Genomic DNA, 17,374 nt, shown 5'->3' on the forward strand with positions numbered 1-17,374 from the left:
GCCAGTTTCTCTAAGAGCCGTGGGTTTAAGCCAGTTATTATGTATAGCTAAGTAGAGAAAATGAATATTAGAAAACCCTGATGCTCCAACCATGGGCGACCCCTGAAGGTTCTGTATTCTTTAGGCTTTGCGGAGAGTTCCAGAGAGTACCAACTGTTAGTCAGTGGACACACAACAGAACTCTGGCTACCATGGCTATATTTCTGGGTCAGTTTATCTCAAGAGCACAAAACTGTTTACCTCTAAGTATTGTTCAAGGATATTCCACAATTTAATTAACAAACAGTCATTCATTCAGCTGATATTTGTTGGCATCTACTGAGCCAGATACAGCTCCATGGCTGTTCCTTCCTCAACGTTCAGGGTCTGGTGCCCAATCTGACAAGTAAGCAGATCCCTCTGTAGCAGGGTGATCAGGATGGTGATAGGAGTAAAGTCGAATGTAATGGAAGTCCAGAGGTGGAAGCTCTTTCCCTGGAAAGTCTTTTCCCACTCTCCCAGGCAGGAGAGCGGGAAAAGACTTTCCAGGGAAGAGCGTCCTTGGGATAACATGATTCTTTGAATATAAATACTTTTAATCTTCTTGTGTTGGAAAACAGATGAAAGGATGAGGAACTCAAATTCTAAAATCAGTTGCCTGGTTCTCATCCTGATTCTTCTGCTTATGAGCTGTGTGTCCTTGGGCAAGTTTCTTAACCTGTTTCTCTGCAAGTTTCCTCATCTGTAAACTGAGAGTAATAGTGGGATTTGTCTTGGAGCAATTGGCTGGCTCAGTCAGTGGAGCATGCAACTATTGATCTTGGAGTTGTGAATTCGAGCCCCAGGTTGGGTATAGAGATTACTTAAAATAATAATAATAATAATAATAATAGGATTTATCTGATGGTTATTAGGAAGTGCTAATGAGATAAACATATGAAACACCTGGCACATAATAGGTATTCAGTGAATAGTGTCCATCAATTAGTGGTTAAGTAAGTAGAACAATAGTTTGGAAAATATAGAAAATAAATAGTGGGGAAAATACCAACTAGAATGCACCACTTCAGAATACCTATTATTGTATTTCTTACAATATTTCTTACAATATTTTCTTACAGTATTTCTTTTATGCACGTTTTTTAAATATGAAATACAACGTGCATATATTTTTTACTTAATATCATAAGCACTTTTAAATATTATCATATAGCTTTTATATTTATTGTGTTTAATGGCTGTAGAGTAGACCATAAATAGACACTCCCATTATTATTTTTAGCTTTTTCCCTATTTAATATGTTTTTAGATCTCTTCCAATTTTTTAGCACTATAAATAATGCTGAAGTGAGCATGTTTGTTTTATGATTTTTTTTTTCATATTTTAGATTATTTCCAGGGTACGGTTTTCAGATACCTAGCTGGGTCAAACTGAATAGATAATTTTATGGATTTTTTAATGCATATTGCTAAATTACTGCTGAATTTCCTTTTGAGAGTGGTACATTTAGTTCGGCCAGAAGAGCCTGAGGAAACTGGTATCATTTCCCTAATGTTTAGTAGTGTTTGCATTTTTCCAATATGACTCAGATTTTCCCACTTATTTGTTTCTTAATTCTGTTTTTCTTATGAATTTTCTGTTCATTTCCTTTACCCATTTATCCACTGGGGTCTTGCCAGTTTGACTGAGGGCCTTAGTTCATTGCTTAGCTAGCTGGGTAGTAGCTTAGCAGAATGGTGTAGTGAAGGTAAGAGTCACCGGAGCTGAACTCTCTGGGTCCACACCTGACTGCCGCTCACTGAGTTTGACCTTGGCACGTAACTAATGTGTGAATGAGGATGACACTGGCACCCACATCTAGGATTGCTCACCAATGCATGTTAGTCATTACTAGGTTTGTTCTTTAACAAGAGGGGGTAAATTCTGCAGTGGGCAAATGAGTAGAATACAAGTTCAATCCCTTATGTATTTTCTCCTTCTGCAGGTAGTGGCCACCATGTTCCTCCTCATGATTGTCTTTGCCATTTTTGACTCCAGAAATTTGGGAGTCCCCAAAGGCCTAGAACCCATTGCCATCGGCCTCCTGATTATTGTCATTTCTTCCTCCTTGGGATTGAACAGTGGTTGTGCCATGAACCCAGCTCGAGACCTGAGTCCCAGGCTTTTCACTGCTTTGGCAGGATGGGGGTTTGAGGTCTTCACGTAAGTAACAGTGGTGTCGGGGGAGAGAGAAAGATTCATGCTATGCTTTACTGGGGAGAGCTGTGTTTGGACTATGGAAGTCAAAGAGAGTTCAGACGGGAGCACAGAGGTTAGGGGCACACTCTGGTCATCAGTATGGAATATTTCACTAGTGATTTGTGGTATGCAGTGTGGTAGGGGATGGATGGGAAAGACAGACATGGACACAGATACAGAGAAAGAGAGAGAGAAAGAGACAGAGAGAGAGGCTCCAGGTAAATCCAGAAGAGATAGCCTTGTCCTATATAATAATAATCAATCCTCAATTGATATATGGTTTTATGTGGATATTTTGGTTGTATAACTTCTCTGCAGATTCACTTTGATACAAAGTTGTGGCAAGAATTTACATATTCCGATACTACTACAGGGCTCTTTCTAGGGAATCATGCTATGTATGCTTCAGTCATTCAACCTATCTTTACTGAACACTATCTGTGCTGTGGTCACTGTGCTAGGTAAGGAAATTTCAAAATCAGCTAAGACACTAGCCTTGAGCAACATAATAAGTGCTCTGGCAACTCCTAAAACTAAGTGCTAGACAAGAGAGTAACTAGCTAGCTATGCCTGGGGAAATTGGAAAAGGCATCACTGAAGAAGTGAGAGCTGAGTTGGGTCTTGAGGTATGAGTAGGAAGTCCCTGGTAGAACAGACATAAAAGAGAGCCTGTGTATAAGAAAAGGCAAGACGCCATGCTTTCTACCTCAGAATGTGCTGTGGAAACATGCCAACTGTCAGGACCAGTCTTCCAGGACAATCTGTACCCATTTCTTCCTTCCCACTTTTGCCCCATAAAATCACAGTGGCCTGTCCCCATCCATTTATCACATTTCTCTCTGGGAAAGGAACTCACTTGGTTCATCAGGAAACAGGGCTCTAATACAGAGAAAGACAGGCAGGAGAGACATGTGTAAGGAAATGTTAGTTTGATATTTGCTATGAGAAAAGACTTGAGTGTTTCTAAAGACTGACCTATACATATAGTCATATACATGTTATGACTTATTTAAGTGTAAGCTTAAAGTGTAAGCTGGGTTGTCTTCTTCAATGTGAAAAACAAGCTATTGAAATAACTGATACCAGTCAGAATACCAGAGACAGGGTTGAGAGCTGCTAGAGTATAAGCATGCTGAGGACAAGGACCTGGCAGCTTCCTCACTGATGCACTCCCAGTGACAAGACTTGGGTCTGTCATATACAGAGTCTCATAGAAGTTAATAAATGTCTGAACAAAATAATGGATAAACACTATATTCCAGACATGTCCTAAGAGATGAGGGATACAAAGAAAACCAAGCCACATCCCCTATCTTTAAGAAACTAGTAATGCAGTGAATTTTCTAGAGCAGTGGTTCTCAACCAGAGGTGATTTTTTTCCACCCAGAGATATTTAGCAATGCCTGGAGACATTTTTGGTTGTCCCAACTGGGGAGGGTGGAGATGAAAGTTGTTACTGGCATCTAGTGAGTAGAGGCCAGGGATAGTGCCAAACATCCTACAGTACCCACAACAGATCCCCACAACAAAGAATTATTCAGACAAATTGTTAAGAGTACCACAGGTGGGGGCGCCTGGGTGGCGCAGTCGGTTAAGCGTCCGACACTTCAGCCAGGTCACGATCTCGCGGTCTGGGAGTTGGAGCCCCGCGTCAGGCTCTGGGCTGATGGCTCAGAGCCTGGAGCCTGTTTCCGATTCTGTGTCTCCCTCTCTCTCTGCCCCTCCCCCGTTCATGCTCTGTCTCTCTCTGTCCCAAAAATAAATAAACGTTGAAAAAAAAAATTAAAAAAAAAAAGTACCACAGATGAAGGGCTCTTGTTCCAGAATGATTACCACTAGAACATGAAAAGGTTGAACAAAATGTCTCCAACTAGGAAGGATCTTTTGTATTCTTCCAACAGAGAATGAAAAACACATGTCAGAAAGATAACCAGAGCCCAGAATTAATCTATGAGTTTTGTTAATTCCACCTTCTTGAGCTTCACTCTAGGAGACCACTGCCCCCATGACCAGGTCACCTCAATTAGCTTCACACAGACCCTGAACAAAGATGCCTCAAAGGCCTCCCTTTGAGCCCTGCTTGGTGATTCATCCAAAGCTCTAAGAGTGATAGTGGTTCTAAGATAGGCAGAGATTTTCCCTACTCTCTCTTGGCTTTATTACGTATATGGAGGAGATCATGTCTGTGGCAAAGTGCTACAATCACCTAGTGCCAAATTGAGCTCCGTATCCCTCTGTCAGGGTCTTCTCCCTTCATTCATTCATTTATTCATCCATGCAGCTACCTGAGCTCTCATTCAAGGAGCTGTGCTGGAGATGACAAAAACCAGTTGCTGTCCTTCAGCTTTATTTGTGTTTTGTTTCAGAGGGGTTAGCATAGGCTCCGACACAAGTTGAAGTTGTCAAATGGCATTAAACAGATTTGACTCATTAAAACCAGCACTTGAACGGTTTTCAGCTTCAAATTTAGGAATTATAGGGGTGGAAGTAGGGACATTTTATAGTATTTGGACATGTTTAAACAGGGACAAAGAGGATATTTCAGGCAGAGATGCTGCTGTATACGAAGACAAATGTTCAAACGACATGTGATCTAGTCTATCTGGAAGGGTGCATGAAGAAGGCTGGAAAGGACAACTCTTGTTAGATCACTGAGGATCTAAACTCCCAGAATGAAAAAATTGGGTTTTGGCCGCTCCCTATTGTGTAGATTATGGGAAGTAGCAAAAGATTTAGAGCAAAAGTTTGATGTGTTTAGAGCTCCAATTTAGCAAAATTAATCTGACATCACTACATACAATGGATAAAAAGGAGAGTAGAGGATCAGAAGCCAGTTAGGAAAGAGCTGGCTGGCCGATAATCGTCAAAAATTTCTGAGAAAACCTTTGAGGGATAACAGGTCTCCAAAGTATTCCCAGACTCTCCCATCCTTTCAGGATTCCCTATCCCTGATAAGCATCTCAGAAGATATCCCAGCTTGGATCTACACCCACGGTCTCAGATAAAACCAAGACTGCCTTATTCTCAAGTCCTCACTTGCCCCTGTAAGACAGGCAGTGAGGATGACGGCGGAGTGGAGCACCAGAGGGTCCAACGAGGGCAAGTCAACAGACTCTAGCTGACTATTGCTTTTCCCTTAAATATTAGGATGTTTCCCATCTAAGCTCTCTCCACTAATTCATATTAAGTTGTTTATGACTTCATAGATGAAGGATCTCAGGAGTATTGTTAATATTTTAAATAGTTTACCCAAAGGAATGAATCCCTGATGATGGTATGTACCTTAAGCAAATAACACAGACGTTTTCCCGGGATATCCCAATCACAGCGTGCAAATGACACTGTGGACTTTCAAGACTGGGCCAAGAAGGATACTACATGTGAGGACCTTCATTTATGACCTGTGACCTTGGCACAACAGGTTCAGCCAGTGAAAAGAGCACATGTGTCCTGGCAGATATCTGGGACACTAATCTGTTAAATGACAGTGAGATTCGCCATTAAATCATGACGAACGAAACAAAATGGTAGACAAATTAGATGGCTTAGACTTGCTTCATGTGTTTACCAAAGAGAAGTCTCCTAGCTCTTTAAAGCCCATGTGCCTCTCCTAGGAAAGTCCTTGGGGGCTTGTGAAGGGGCACTGAGAAGGCAGCCGAGTGCAGCTTCCTCTCTCCCGTGCCGTAAGAGTGACATCTGGTGGCTGCTGTGCTCACCCTCAGTGCTCTTCCCTCCAGCCTGCTATTCCTAATCTAAGATTTTGGAGTGCTTGAATGATCCAGGTAGAAGAGACCACCATGCAGATGAAAGAACGAAGTTCAAGGGCAGGGCTTATTTCCTTTATTATCCTTTCTAATCAAACTGTGATAGAAACAAAAGGCCACATGGAACATATATGTAGTTATTAAGCAGAATGATAAAAAGGAAAGCCATCAACCTTTTCTAGGTAGGACAATGTGAAGTCCTCAAGTATATGTGTGTGCTCTTGCTATTTCCCCTGCCTCCTCTGCATTATCCTGAATATTTGTGTTTACCATTCCCCTGCTTTAAAAAGTTTTATCTGAAATACATAGGTCGTTGAACAATATATTGTACAGTTTTGCTTGCTTCTGAAGATCATGTTCCTTTTTTTTTTTTTTTAACATTTATTTATTTTTGGGACAGAGAGAGACAGAGCATGAACGGGGGAGGGGCAGAGAGAGAGGGAGACACAGAATTGGAAACAGGCTCCAGGCTCTGAGCCATCAGCCCAGAGCCTGACGCGGGGCTCGAACTCCCGGACCGCGAGATCGTGACCTGGCTGAAGTCGGATGCTTAACCGACTGCGCCACCCAGGCGCCCCTCATCTTCCTTTCTATGGAGCTATTTAAATCAATTTCCTGTCTCTGAAAAAGATGGTGACAATTTACAAAGGCATCTGCTTTCTCCCATAACTATACTTTTAGTATAATGTACCGTCATTGAAGACTTCTTCAGAAGACAGAATCATGGGACAAAACCCTTATCAGAGAGGAACTTTAAGCTGTGACCTCAAAAAATAAGCATGTAACTAAATTATATTTAGTAGGTAATTCATATATCCACCTTTCATTTTTTAAAATTAATTCATTCATTGATAAACATTTCCTGATTGTTTATTTTGTGGTTGCCCTCATAGATGGATGATTTCCAGGAACCCCTCCACACCTTTCCATTCATTATCCCCAGGATTCATCATTTCAGGATACAAGAAAGGCAATTCCTGAGTAATCAACCTGAACTATCCCTAAATGTCTTCAGTTTTGACAGTGGGTTCAGGGACTATATTTTCTGAAAGGAAAATAAATGGGGCATATTCTCTCAAGAGTACTCTTAGGAAAGTGGAATAGATCATCTGAAATCAGGTAAATGGAAAATCCAGGATGATGGTTGCCAAGCTACAGTGAGTGTCCTTATGCTTAGTTCTTGCTGAGTTAAAAGGGAACCATGAGCCTGAGAAAGACTGGCTCGTTTAGTGGATAACTAAACAATAATATCAGGAGAAAGGACCAAGTGCAATATCACTAATTTCTTGTTTGATTTCAGAGCTGGAAATAACTTCTGGTGGATTCCTGTAGTGGGCCCTTTGGTTGGCGCTGTCATTGGAGGCCTCATCTATGTGCTTGTCATTGAAATCCACCACCCAGACCCTGATCCAGACTTCGAGACAGAACAAACTGAAGACAAAACAGATAAATATGAACTTAGTGTGATAATGTAGTAGTGTGCTCAGTTCTGGGTTTGCAATTGGCTGAACTAGTATTCTCTTCAGAAAAGATGGCATCCAGGCATCTGTGTTTTCATAAGACTAGGATGGAATCCATCCAATTTTCTCTGCTAGCCGTGTGAGGCACCTAACTGTAAAAGCATTCAAGTAAAAGCTTGCAAATGCCGACCTCTTCTCCACCAGCTTCCCCCAGAATAGCACTGAATATTCCCTGCTCTGTTTATTTTATCCTTTGATGGGAATCTTTATTAGTGGAGGAGCACTAATCACTTAGAACTTTGACCATGGACTTATTTGGACGATCTTAGCTGCATTACTTGTATGAAATGACATTACAAAAGCCTTGTTTTCAAATTCCACAAAGATTACATTTTGAGTATCAACCAAAACTAAATTGAAAGACAAAATAGTGATTTCAGTTAATATGTCCACGGATTAGCATTAACTCTGTAGTTATGTTGTGCCACTATCTTTGTATGAATACAGATATTCCTCAAACCTGGGAATAAAGGAAATGTAGACTACAGCTGGAAAGCACAGGGGAAGGACATTGTGGCATTTAGAAACCTCAGGAGACAAGACAAATTTGGGAAACCAAATGGAATTTTTTAATGGAAACCATTTATCAGATTAATCTCTTGCTCTTTGCATTTTAGAGGGCACCAACTAATTTCCTTGTCTTTGGTATATAATAATAACCTAAAATACAACTGTAACCTCAGTCATGAAAAATACATCACTCTGTATTTTTAACTCAAATGTGTTTTCCTAATTGTCCACTTGAGGATAGACGTTTGAAAAAAGATGTCAATGGCTGCACTCATCCATTATTCTTCACATGCCCTAGAAGTCAAAACTGAAAGCCACTGGAACCTAGACTATTCAGGATAGAAGGTCCCTGGAAAGATAGCATTATCTTACTGGGCTTTACAACTCACAAAACACTTCCATATTTATTATCTAATTTAATTCTCATGGTGATTGTTTGAGGTATATGCCATGCTTCCCATTTTCTCAGATAAAGAAACAGAAGCTCAGGGAAGTTAAGTGAGTTGCCGAAGGCCACAAGGAAAATTGAGCCTTGTCTAATGCATCCTACACCTTTCTGAAGATCAATAACTGGCCAAGATTCTTGGCTAGCCAGAAGACATGGACTGGCAGTTGCCAGAATGTGCACATCTTCTGGACATAATGTTCCTGGGATCCTAAAATATAAAGACCTTTATCATCTGGTTTTATTTCCACTGTTATTGAAGCACTAACAAAGGAAAGAGGTAGCAATTTGGTTGTACTTTTCATGTGCTGAAAAACGTTATCAGAAGGCCTCTCTTGCTTGCACTTGCTAAATCTTGCTCCTCTTCCCCCTCCTTCCTTCCCTGCCAATCACAAACATTACATTTGGGGAATTTCCTGTTGGTCAGGCTCTTCCCTGTGAAGTGCTCTAATTGATGTTGCTTTGGTGACAAGTTTACACAAGCTTGTAACTCACAAGCACCAGAGAAATTGCCCTACACCAAGTGATTCATTCTCAAACTGTTAAAAAGCCCAGCCTTCCCAGAGGTATCCGCTTTCCCAATTGCTTTGTGATGATCGCAGAACAAAAAGTAAATGTGAAATGTTTCCAGTGGCCTATGTTCTACCATCTACCAACCTGGAATTTTTTTTCCTTGCTCTGAAACTACCTGGATATTTCCTCTTTGAAATAAAATTAGTGGTTTTTTTTTTTTTAAGTTTTTAGGAGTATTATGACTTCTAAGTACATATGTTCATCCTGTCTACAAATTGAGATCTCCTGGGGAGCTTTTAAAAATTACTAATACCCAGTTATTCTTTTGTAAATATCACAGTGATTCAAATGCATAGCCAGGGTTGAGAACATTGAGTTAGTTAAATTATATGTGTCTAAGCTTTCTTTGAGAACCATGTCTGGAGGTGGCCAGGTGATTCCTGGTAGCATTCACAGGCTTGGGATCCTCAGAGATTTGAGAGCAGTGGTTCTCAATAGGGGGCAGTTTTGCCCCCTTTCCATTCCCTTCCACCACCCCCTGCAAGGGGATATTTGGCAATGTCTGGAGAGGTTTTTGGTTGTCATAATTGGGGCAGGAGATTTACTGGCATCTAGTGGATAGAAGTCAGCATGCTGCTAAACATCCTACAAAGGACAAGACAGCCCCACCCCACCCCCCACAATAAAGAATTATTCAGCCCAAAACGGCAATAATGCAGAGGTTAAGAGACCTGGATTTGGAAAAAAAAAGTGAGGTGAGGAATAAGAGAAGACACTGAAACCCTGTGCCCTGGTTCAAGTTCTGCAAAAACAGAGATGCCAAACAAGTCAGGAACAGCCCCAGGGTAGATTATAATTATTAGAGGAAGAGGCAACGTAAAATTTTAGTTTTCAGGTTAAATTGTGTAATTTATGATCTATGCAGGTGCTCATTAAACACTACTTGGTGATTAATGACTGAAATTATAAAGAAGAAATGCACACTTATGGAAATCAAACCCAGGAAGCCTTTTTTTTTTAATGGAAAAAAAAGTTCCTCTTGTTCTAGGTGCTCACATTCTCTCTCTGCCCCAGTTTAGAAGTGAGTTTGCCTGTGGCAGGTTCTTATGCAAGATAACGTCTTTGTGGTTGAATGATCAGTATCAGAAGTCAATTAGAGCCAAATAACCTACTTTTTAAATAGATCTTTTAGGAGCTGGAATTTTAACATCCCCCACCCTCCTTGTCAATCATGAAACTTAATAGAAAGTATTTATTTTAATGACAAACAGAATTTCTCTATGATTCTCCAACTTGTTGAGATCTCAAAGCATGTCAAATATTGTAGGACTTTTTTTTTTAAGTTTATTTATTGGTAGGGAGAGGCAGAGAGACAAGGAGAGAGAGAATCCCAAGCAGGCTCTGCACTGTCATCACAGAGCCCAATGCGGAGTATGAACCCACAAACCATGAGTTCATGACCTGAGCCGAAACCAAGAGTCAGACGCTTAACCTAGTGAGCCATCGAGGCACCCCAGACTTTTCTAACTAGTAAGAACCAAGGTTAATACTCAGCTGTTGAACAGGATAAGCAAAGGATAAATGTCACATTTAAAAATCTGATCCTTAAGATATAAATTATTGTTTCCTTTAAGTTGTTTACACACACATACACACACACACACACACACACACACACACACACACACGTCTTATATAAATGTTGTAGATTTTTTTTTTAACCTCAATACCCGGGGTTCGTTGTCTTGCCACTTCGAAAAATGAAGAGGTGGACACAAAATGAGCAGCAGGCAGAAGTTTATTAGAGTATAAGACCAGAAAAGAATAGTATGAAAGCTCTCGTTACAGAGAGGGGGCATTCAAAAGCTAATGCCTGCAACTATAGGTAAGTGTCCTTGTTTCATAAGGTTCTGGTCAGCACCCATGTCCCTTCCCCCCTCATTCTTTCCCTTACTGGCTAGACAACTTTAGGTGCTGGGTTGTCAATTCCTAATTGGTTCGACTCCATTGTGTGAGGAGTCAGACTGGTCATACTGTCCTAAATAACACAAGTTTTATGGTTTAGCTAGGTATTTTTATTGTCAACACATTATACCAGTTGTACTAAACAGACCATTCCATCCAAAAGCAATAGAACATACATTCTTCTCAAGGGCACATGGAAGATTTTCCAGGTTAGATCATGTGGTAGGCCACAAAATAAGTCTTAACAAATATAAGAGGATTGAAATTGTATCAGGCATCTTTCTGATCACAATGGTATGAAACTAGAAATGAATTGCATGAGGAATACTGGGAAATCCACCAATATGTGGAGACTAAACAACATGCTACTGAACAACCAGAGGGTCAAAGAAGAAATCAAAACAGAAATGAAAAAATACCATGGGGGTAATTATAAATGGAAATATACCAAAATATGTGGGATGAAGCAAAAGCATTTACAAGTGAGAAGTTCATAGTGAGCCTAAAATGTATATGCAAATGAAAAGGCACTAGAAGACCGAAAACAAATGAAAAAAGGAACAAAATTGGAGGACTTATACTCTCTGATTTCAGTACTTTCTATACAGCCAGGGACAGTGTGCTATTAACAGAGCATGTCCCTAAGGAGGGACAAATAGATTAATGAAACAAATTAGAGAATACAGACTTTGATCCACATTTATGCGGTAAATTGATTTTCAGTAAAGGAGTCCATGTAATCCTATAGAGAAAGGACACAGGTTTCAAAAAATAGTAATGAATAAAGGAATAGAAAAAAGGAAATCTTGACTCCTACTTCATAGTAACAAAATACACAAACATTAATTCAAGATGGATCATAGGCTAAAGCTTCTAGAGGAAAACATGGGAGGATATATTTACAAGTTTAGGATTAGAAGAATTCTTGTAAAAGAATATAAAACAATAAAAACAGGTTAATCAGACTTCTGCAAAATGTAAAACCTCTACCCATTAAAAGGTACCATTAAGAAAATGAATGTGCAAGCCACAGACTGGGAAAAAATATTTGTAATACATATACTTAACAAAGAACTTGTACCCAGAGTATCTAAAGTACTCCTTCAACTCAATAAAAAAGACAAACAGATGTTTTTTAAATGAGCTAAGGACTTAAGTAGACACTTTATTAAGGAATATATATGAATGGCCAATAAGAATATGAATGAAGTTCAAATTAAAATCACAAAATGTATTAAATTACAGGCACTAAAATGGCTAATTCCAAAAGAGACTTAATAACAGTAGCTGAACTCATATTATCAGTTGAAGTGTAAAATGGTACTACTCTGTAAAAGTGTTTTTTTATAAAATTAAGCATACATATATTCCATGACCGTGCATTTTACTCTCAAGTATTGACCCAAGTAAAACAAAATATGTCTTCCAAAAAGCCTTATACAAGAATGTTCATAGCATCATTATTCATTATAGCCCTCATTTGGAAAAAATCCAAATGCCCATCAATAAGAAAACGGATATATAATTTGTAGTATATTCTTACAATGAAACATTACTCAATAATCAAAAATAATATGCTAAAGGAGCACCTGGGTAGCAGAGTCAGTTAAGTGTTCAACTCTTGGTTTGGGCTGAGGACATGATCTCACAGTCCATGAGTTCAAGCCTTGCGTTGGGCTCTCTACTGCCAGTGCAGAGCCTGCTTGGGATTCTCTCTCTCTCCCTCTCTCTCTGCCCCTCCCCCACTCATTCTCTCTCAAATAAACAAACAAACAAACAAACTTTAAAAATAACATGCTATTAATACATGCCATAACATGGATAAATCTTTAAAACATGCAGAGTAAAATAAATCAGACATAAAAAGTACATACTGTATGGTTCAATTTTTAATGAGCTCAAGGGCAGGAAAAAGAAATCAGAGTATTATTTGCTGCAGAGGTGGGCAGCAGTATTGATTATAAAAGGACTAGAGAAAATTTTCTGAAAATAAAAGTTTTAAATTTCTTGATTGGGTTAAAGATTATATAGATGTATACATATGTCAAAACTTACACTGAAAAATCTGTGCAGTTCACTGTATGTAAATAGTACAAGAAATCTTTAAAAATATTAATATATGATTTCTCATTTGAAACTATAAAGACCACAAGTCAGTGGGATAGTAAATTCAAAGTAATAAAAGAAAAAGACATCAATCAAGAATTCTATGTCCAGCAAAAATATGTCCAGCAAAACTACCCTTTAAAAAATAAAGGAAAAGTTAAGACTTTGCCAGAAAAACAAAAGCTGAGAGAGTTTGTCACCGATAGATCTGCACTGCTTGAAATACTAAAGGAAATCTCTCAGGGTGAAATTAAAGGACATTAGACAGTAATCAAATCCATATGAGAAATATACTGATAAAAGTAACTACATAGGTAAATATCAAAGGCAGTATACATGTCTTTTGTTTATAACTTTTTTTCACATGGCATATTTTAAAACATAACTGCATAACACTATAATTACATGGTTCTATTGATAGTTTTATAACGTATAAGTATGTAATTTGTGTGACAACAGCATGAAGTGAGGAGGGAATGAAACTGTATAGGGGCTAGGTTTTTTTTACAATATTGAAATCAAGTGGCTATTTATCAGAACTAGGTTGTTATAAATTAATACATTTATTGTAATTTCCAGGACAGCCACTAAGAAAATAACTCAAAAAATAGTAAAAGAGACAAGAGAATGAAAATACTGAACTACAAAATATGTTTAACACAAAAGTAGGCAATAATGGAGGAATAAAAAAATAAAAATACATAAGACATATAGAAAATAAATAACAAAGGGGCGCCTGGGTGGCGCAGTCGGTTAAGCGTCCGACTTCAGCCAGGTCACGATCTCGCGGTCCGTGAGTTCGAGCCCCGCGTCGGGCTCTGGGCTGATGGCTCGGAGCTTGGAGCCTGTTTCCGATTCTGTGTCTCCCTCTCTCTCTCTGCCCCTCCCCCGTTCATGCTCTGTTTCTCTCTGTCCCACAAATAAATAAACGTTGGAAAAAAAAATTAGAAAATAAATAACAAAATAGCAATTGTAAATTCTACCTTATTAATGATTACATTAAATGTAAATCGATTAAACACTTCAGTGAGAAGATGGAGATTGGCAGAATGAATCTGAAAATATCATCTAATTTTATACTGTCTACAAAAGATGCACTTTATACTGAAAGTCAAACATAGGTTGAAAGTAAAATGATGGAAAAGGATATACACCATGCAAATGGTAATCAAAAGAGAAGTGTCTACTAATATCAGAAAAACAGGTATTAATGAAAAACTGTTACTAGAAACCAAGAGAACATTTAAAAATGATAAAAGAGTGCATCAAGAAGACCTAAGGAGTGTAAACATACATGTACTTGAAAGTAGAGTTCCAAAATACATGAAGCAGGACAAGTCTCCAGGACAGACTATAAGTAGGCCAACAAATCCCAATAAATTTAAAGGGATTGAAATCATACAGCAGTGCCTGATTGGCTCCATCAGTTAAGTGCTGGATTCTTGATTTCGGCTCAGGTCATGATCTCAAGGTCCTGAGATCAAGCTCCATGTGGGGCTCTAGACTGAATGTGGAACTTGCTTGGGATTGTCTCTCTCCTTCTTTCTCTGGCCCCTCTCTTGCTTATATTCTCTCTCAAAATAAATAAATAAACATTTTAAAAAGGCAGTGAAATCATACAATATATGTTCTCTGACCACAATGAAATGAAAAATCAATAGCTACAAAATTTGGGAAATTCACTAGTGTGTGTAAATTAAACAACCACTATTAAATAATCAATGGGTCAAGGAAGAAATCCAAAGAAAATTAGAAAATACGTTGAGATGAATGAAAATGAAAACACAACATATGGAAATTTATGGGATGCAGTGAAAGCAATGCTCAAAGGAAGATTTATAGCTATAAATGCATATGTTAAAAGAAAAAAAACTCCAATCAACAACCTAGTCTTCTACCTTAAGACACTGAAAAAGAAGATCAAACTAAACTCGGAACAATTTTAACTACACTGGAATTAAAAAAAAAACACCTTAAGAGCAAGCAAAAGGAATGAAATAATAAGGATTAAAGTAGGAATGAATGAAATAGGAAACAGGAAAACAGGGGTGCCTCTCTGGCTCAGTCAGAAAAGCATATGACTCTTGATCTCAGGGTCATGAATTCAAGCCCCATATTGGGTGCAGAGATTACCTAAATAAATAAAAACTTTCAAAACAAAAAGGAAATAGAAAACAATAGGGAAAATTAACAAAATGAAAAAATGGGCTCTTTGAAAAATCAACAAAATGGACAAGACTTCAGCTACATTAACCAAGAAAAAAGGAATACGATTCAAATTACTAAAATCAGGAATGAAAGAAGGAACATAACTACTGAACATACAGAAATAAAAAGATTTATAAAGGAATACTATGAACTTCTATATACCAACAAATTAGATAACTTTGAAAAAAAAAATTTCCTGAGAAGGACAAAAAGCATTCAAACTGACTCAAGAAGAAATAGGAAATCTGAACATACCTGTAATGAAAAGATTAAATTGATAATCAACAGACCTCCCACAAAGAAAAACCCAAAACTAGATGGCTTGTCAGGTGAATTCCACATCACATTTAAAGAAGAATTGGTACAAATTCTTCACAAACTCTTCCAAAAAATGGAAGAGGAGAAAACACTGCTCAACTCATTCTATGAGACCAGAATTATCCTGATACCAAAATTACACAAAGATATTACAATAAAACTACAGACTAAATTCTTTTATAAGTATTGATGCAAAAATACTCAAGAAAATACTAGCAAACTGAATCCAGCAACATATAAAAAGAATTATATTCCATGATCACAGAGATTTATCCTAAGGATGTAAGATTGGATCAATGTATGAAAAACAGTCAGTGTAATAAGCCATAATAGAATAAAAGGCAAAAATGACATGATCATTTTAGTAGAAGCCGAAAAATCAATTGATAAAAATCTAAAACATTTTTATAATAAGAACACTCAATAAATTAGTGATAGGAGGGAGTTTCTTTAACCTGATAAAGGACATCTACAACAAACACACACCAACATCATACTTAATGATGGAAGACTGAAATCTTTCCCCCTAAGATCAGGAACAAGATAAGTTATGTCTACTCAGATACTTCAACATTTTACTTGAAATCCTAGCCAGTACAATTAGGCAAGAAAAAGAAGTAAAAGACATCAGATTGGAAAAGAAGAGGTAAAACTGTGTTTATTTCCAGATGACAGAATCATGTATGTAGAAAATCCTAAGGATTACACATACACACACACACACACAAATTCTACTGGATATCATGGGCCTGGGTGGCTCAGTTAAGCCTCTGACTTCAGCTCAGGTCACAATCTCACAGTTCATGAGTTCAAGCCCCATGTCAGGCTCTGTACTGACAGCTCAGACCCTGGAGCCTGCTTCAGATTCTGTGTCTCCCTCTCTCTCAGCCCCTCCCCTGCTCATATTCTGTCTCTCTCTGCCTCTCAAAAATAAATAAACATTAAAAAAATTTAAAAATTAAAAAACGCTATTGGATATAATAAACACGTTCAGCAAAGGTGTAGGATAAAAGATCAAGAATCCAAAATCAGCTTTATGTCTATACACTAGCAACAAATCATCTGAAATGAAATTATAAAACAATTCCATTTATAATAGTATCAAAAAGGATAAAATTTACAAATAAATTTAACAAAATGCTTTCAAGCTTTGTACACTGAAAACTGTAAAACATTGTGACAAGGAGATGTGACTGTAGAAGAAAGAGGAAGTGAGAGAATATCATGAGAAGGACTCGGCCTACCATTGTTGGCTTTGAAGATGGACAAGCATGTGATGAATCAAGGAATGAGGGTGGCCTCTGGTAGCTAAAAAAGAAAATAGATTATTCCCTGGAGCATCCAGGAAGGAATACAATCCTGATTTGATTTTTGGTGAATCCATGTGGGATTTCTGGCCTATGGAACTGTAAAGTAACAAAATTGTGTTGTTTGAAGCCACTATGTGCCAATTTGTTATATATGCCACAGAAAACTAATATTAATGGTAACACTGTCAAACACTCCCGAAACAATCTTGAAAAAAACAAAGTGGAAGGACTTACACTGCATGATTTTACAACTTATTACAAAGCTGAAGTAATCAGGACAGTACGGATAAGGATAGACATAGGACAATGGAATAGAATTGAAAGCCCAGGAACAAACCTTCACACTTACAGTCAATTCATTTTCAACAAAAGTGCCAAGACAATTCAATGGAAAAATAAGTTTTTTCAACAAATGATAGTGAAACAACTGGATATACACCTGCAAAGGAAAGAATGTAGATCCATGTCTTACAACATATACAAAAATTAATCCATTA

At 38.0% G+C, this 17,374-nt stretch overlaps 1 protein-coding gene across 1 annotated transcript in view; it reads left to right on the forward strand.

The window, feature by feature from the left end:
- Positions 1-9,193, forward strand: part of AQP9 (aquaporin 9) — a 48,218-nt gene extending 39,025 nt beyond the window's left edge. Inside the window, exons 6-7 of the mRNA XM_040492817.1 lie at positions 1,965-2,182; positions 7,283-9,193. Of these exons, the coding sequence (XP_040348751.1) occupies positions 1,965-2,182; positions 7,283-7,457 (393 nt within the window). The 3' untranslated portion in view covers positions 7,458-9,193. The remainder of the gene's footprint in view (positions 1-1,964; positions 2,183-7,282) is intronic.
- The last annotated feature ends 8,181 nt before the right edge of the window (positions 9,194-17,374 follow it).

The sequence above is a fragment of the Herpailurus yagouaroundi genome, unplaced genomic scaffold (assembly GCF_014898765.1).
Source record: "Herpailurus yagouaroundi ecotype Mexico unplaced genomic scaffold, PumYag 184, whole genome shotgun sequence".
Lineage (NCBI taxonomy): Eukaryota > Metazoa > Chordata > Mammalia > Carnivora > Felidae > Herpailurus > Herpailurus yagouaroundi.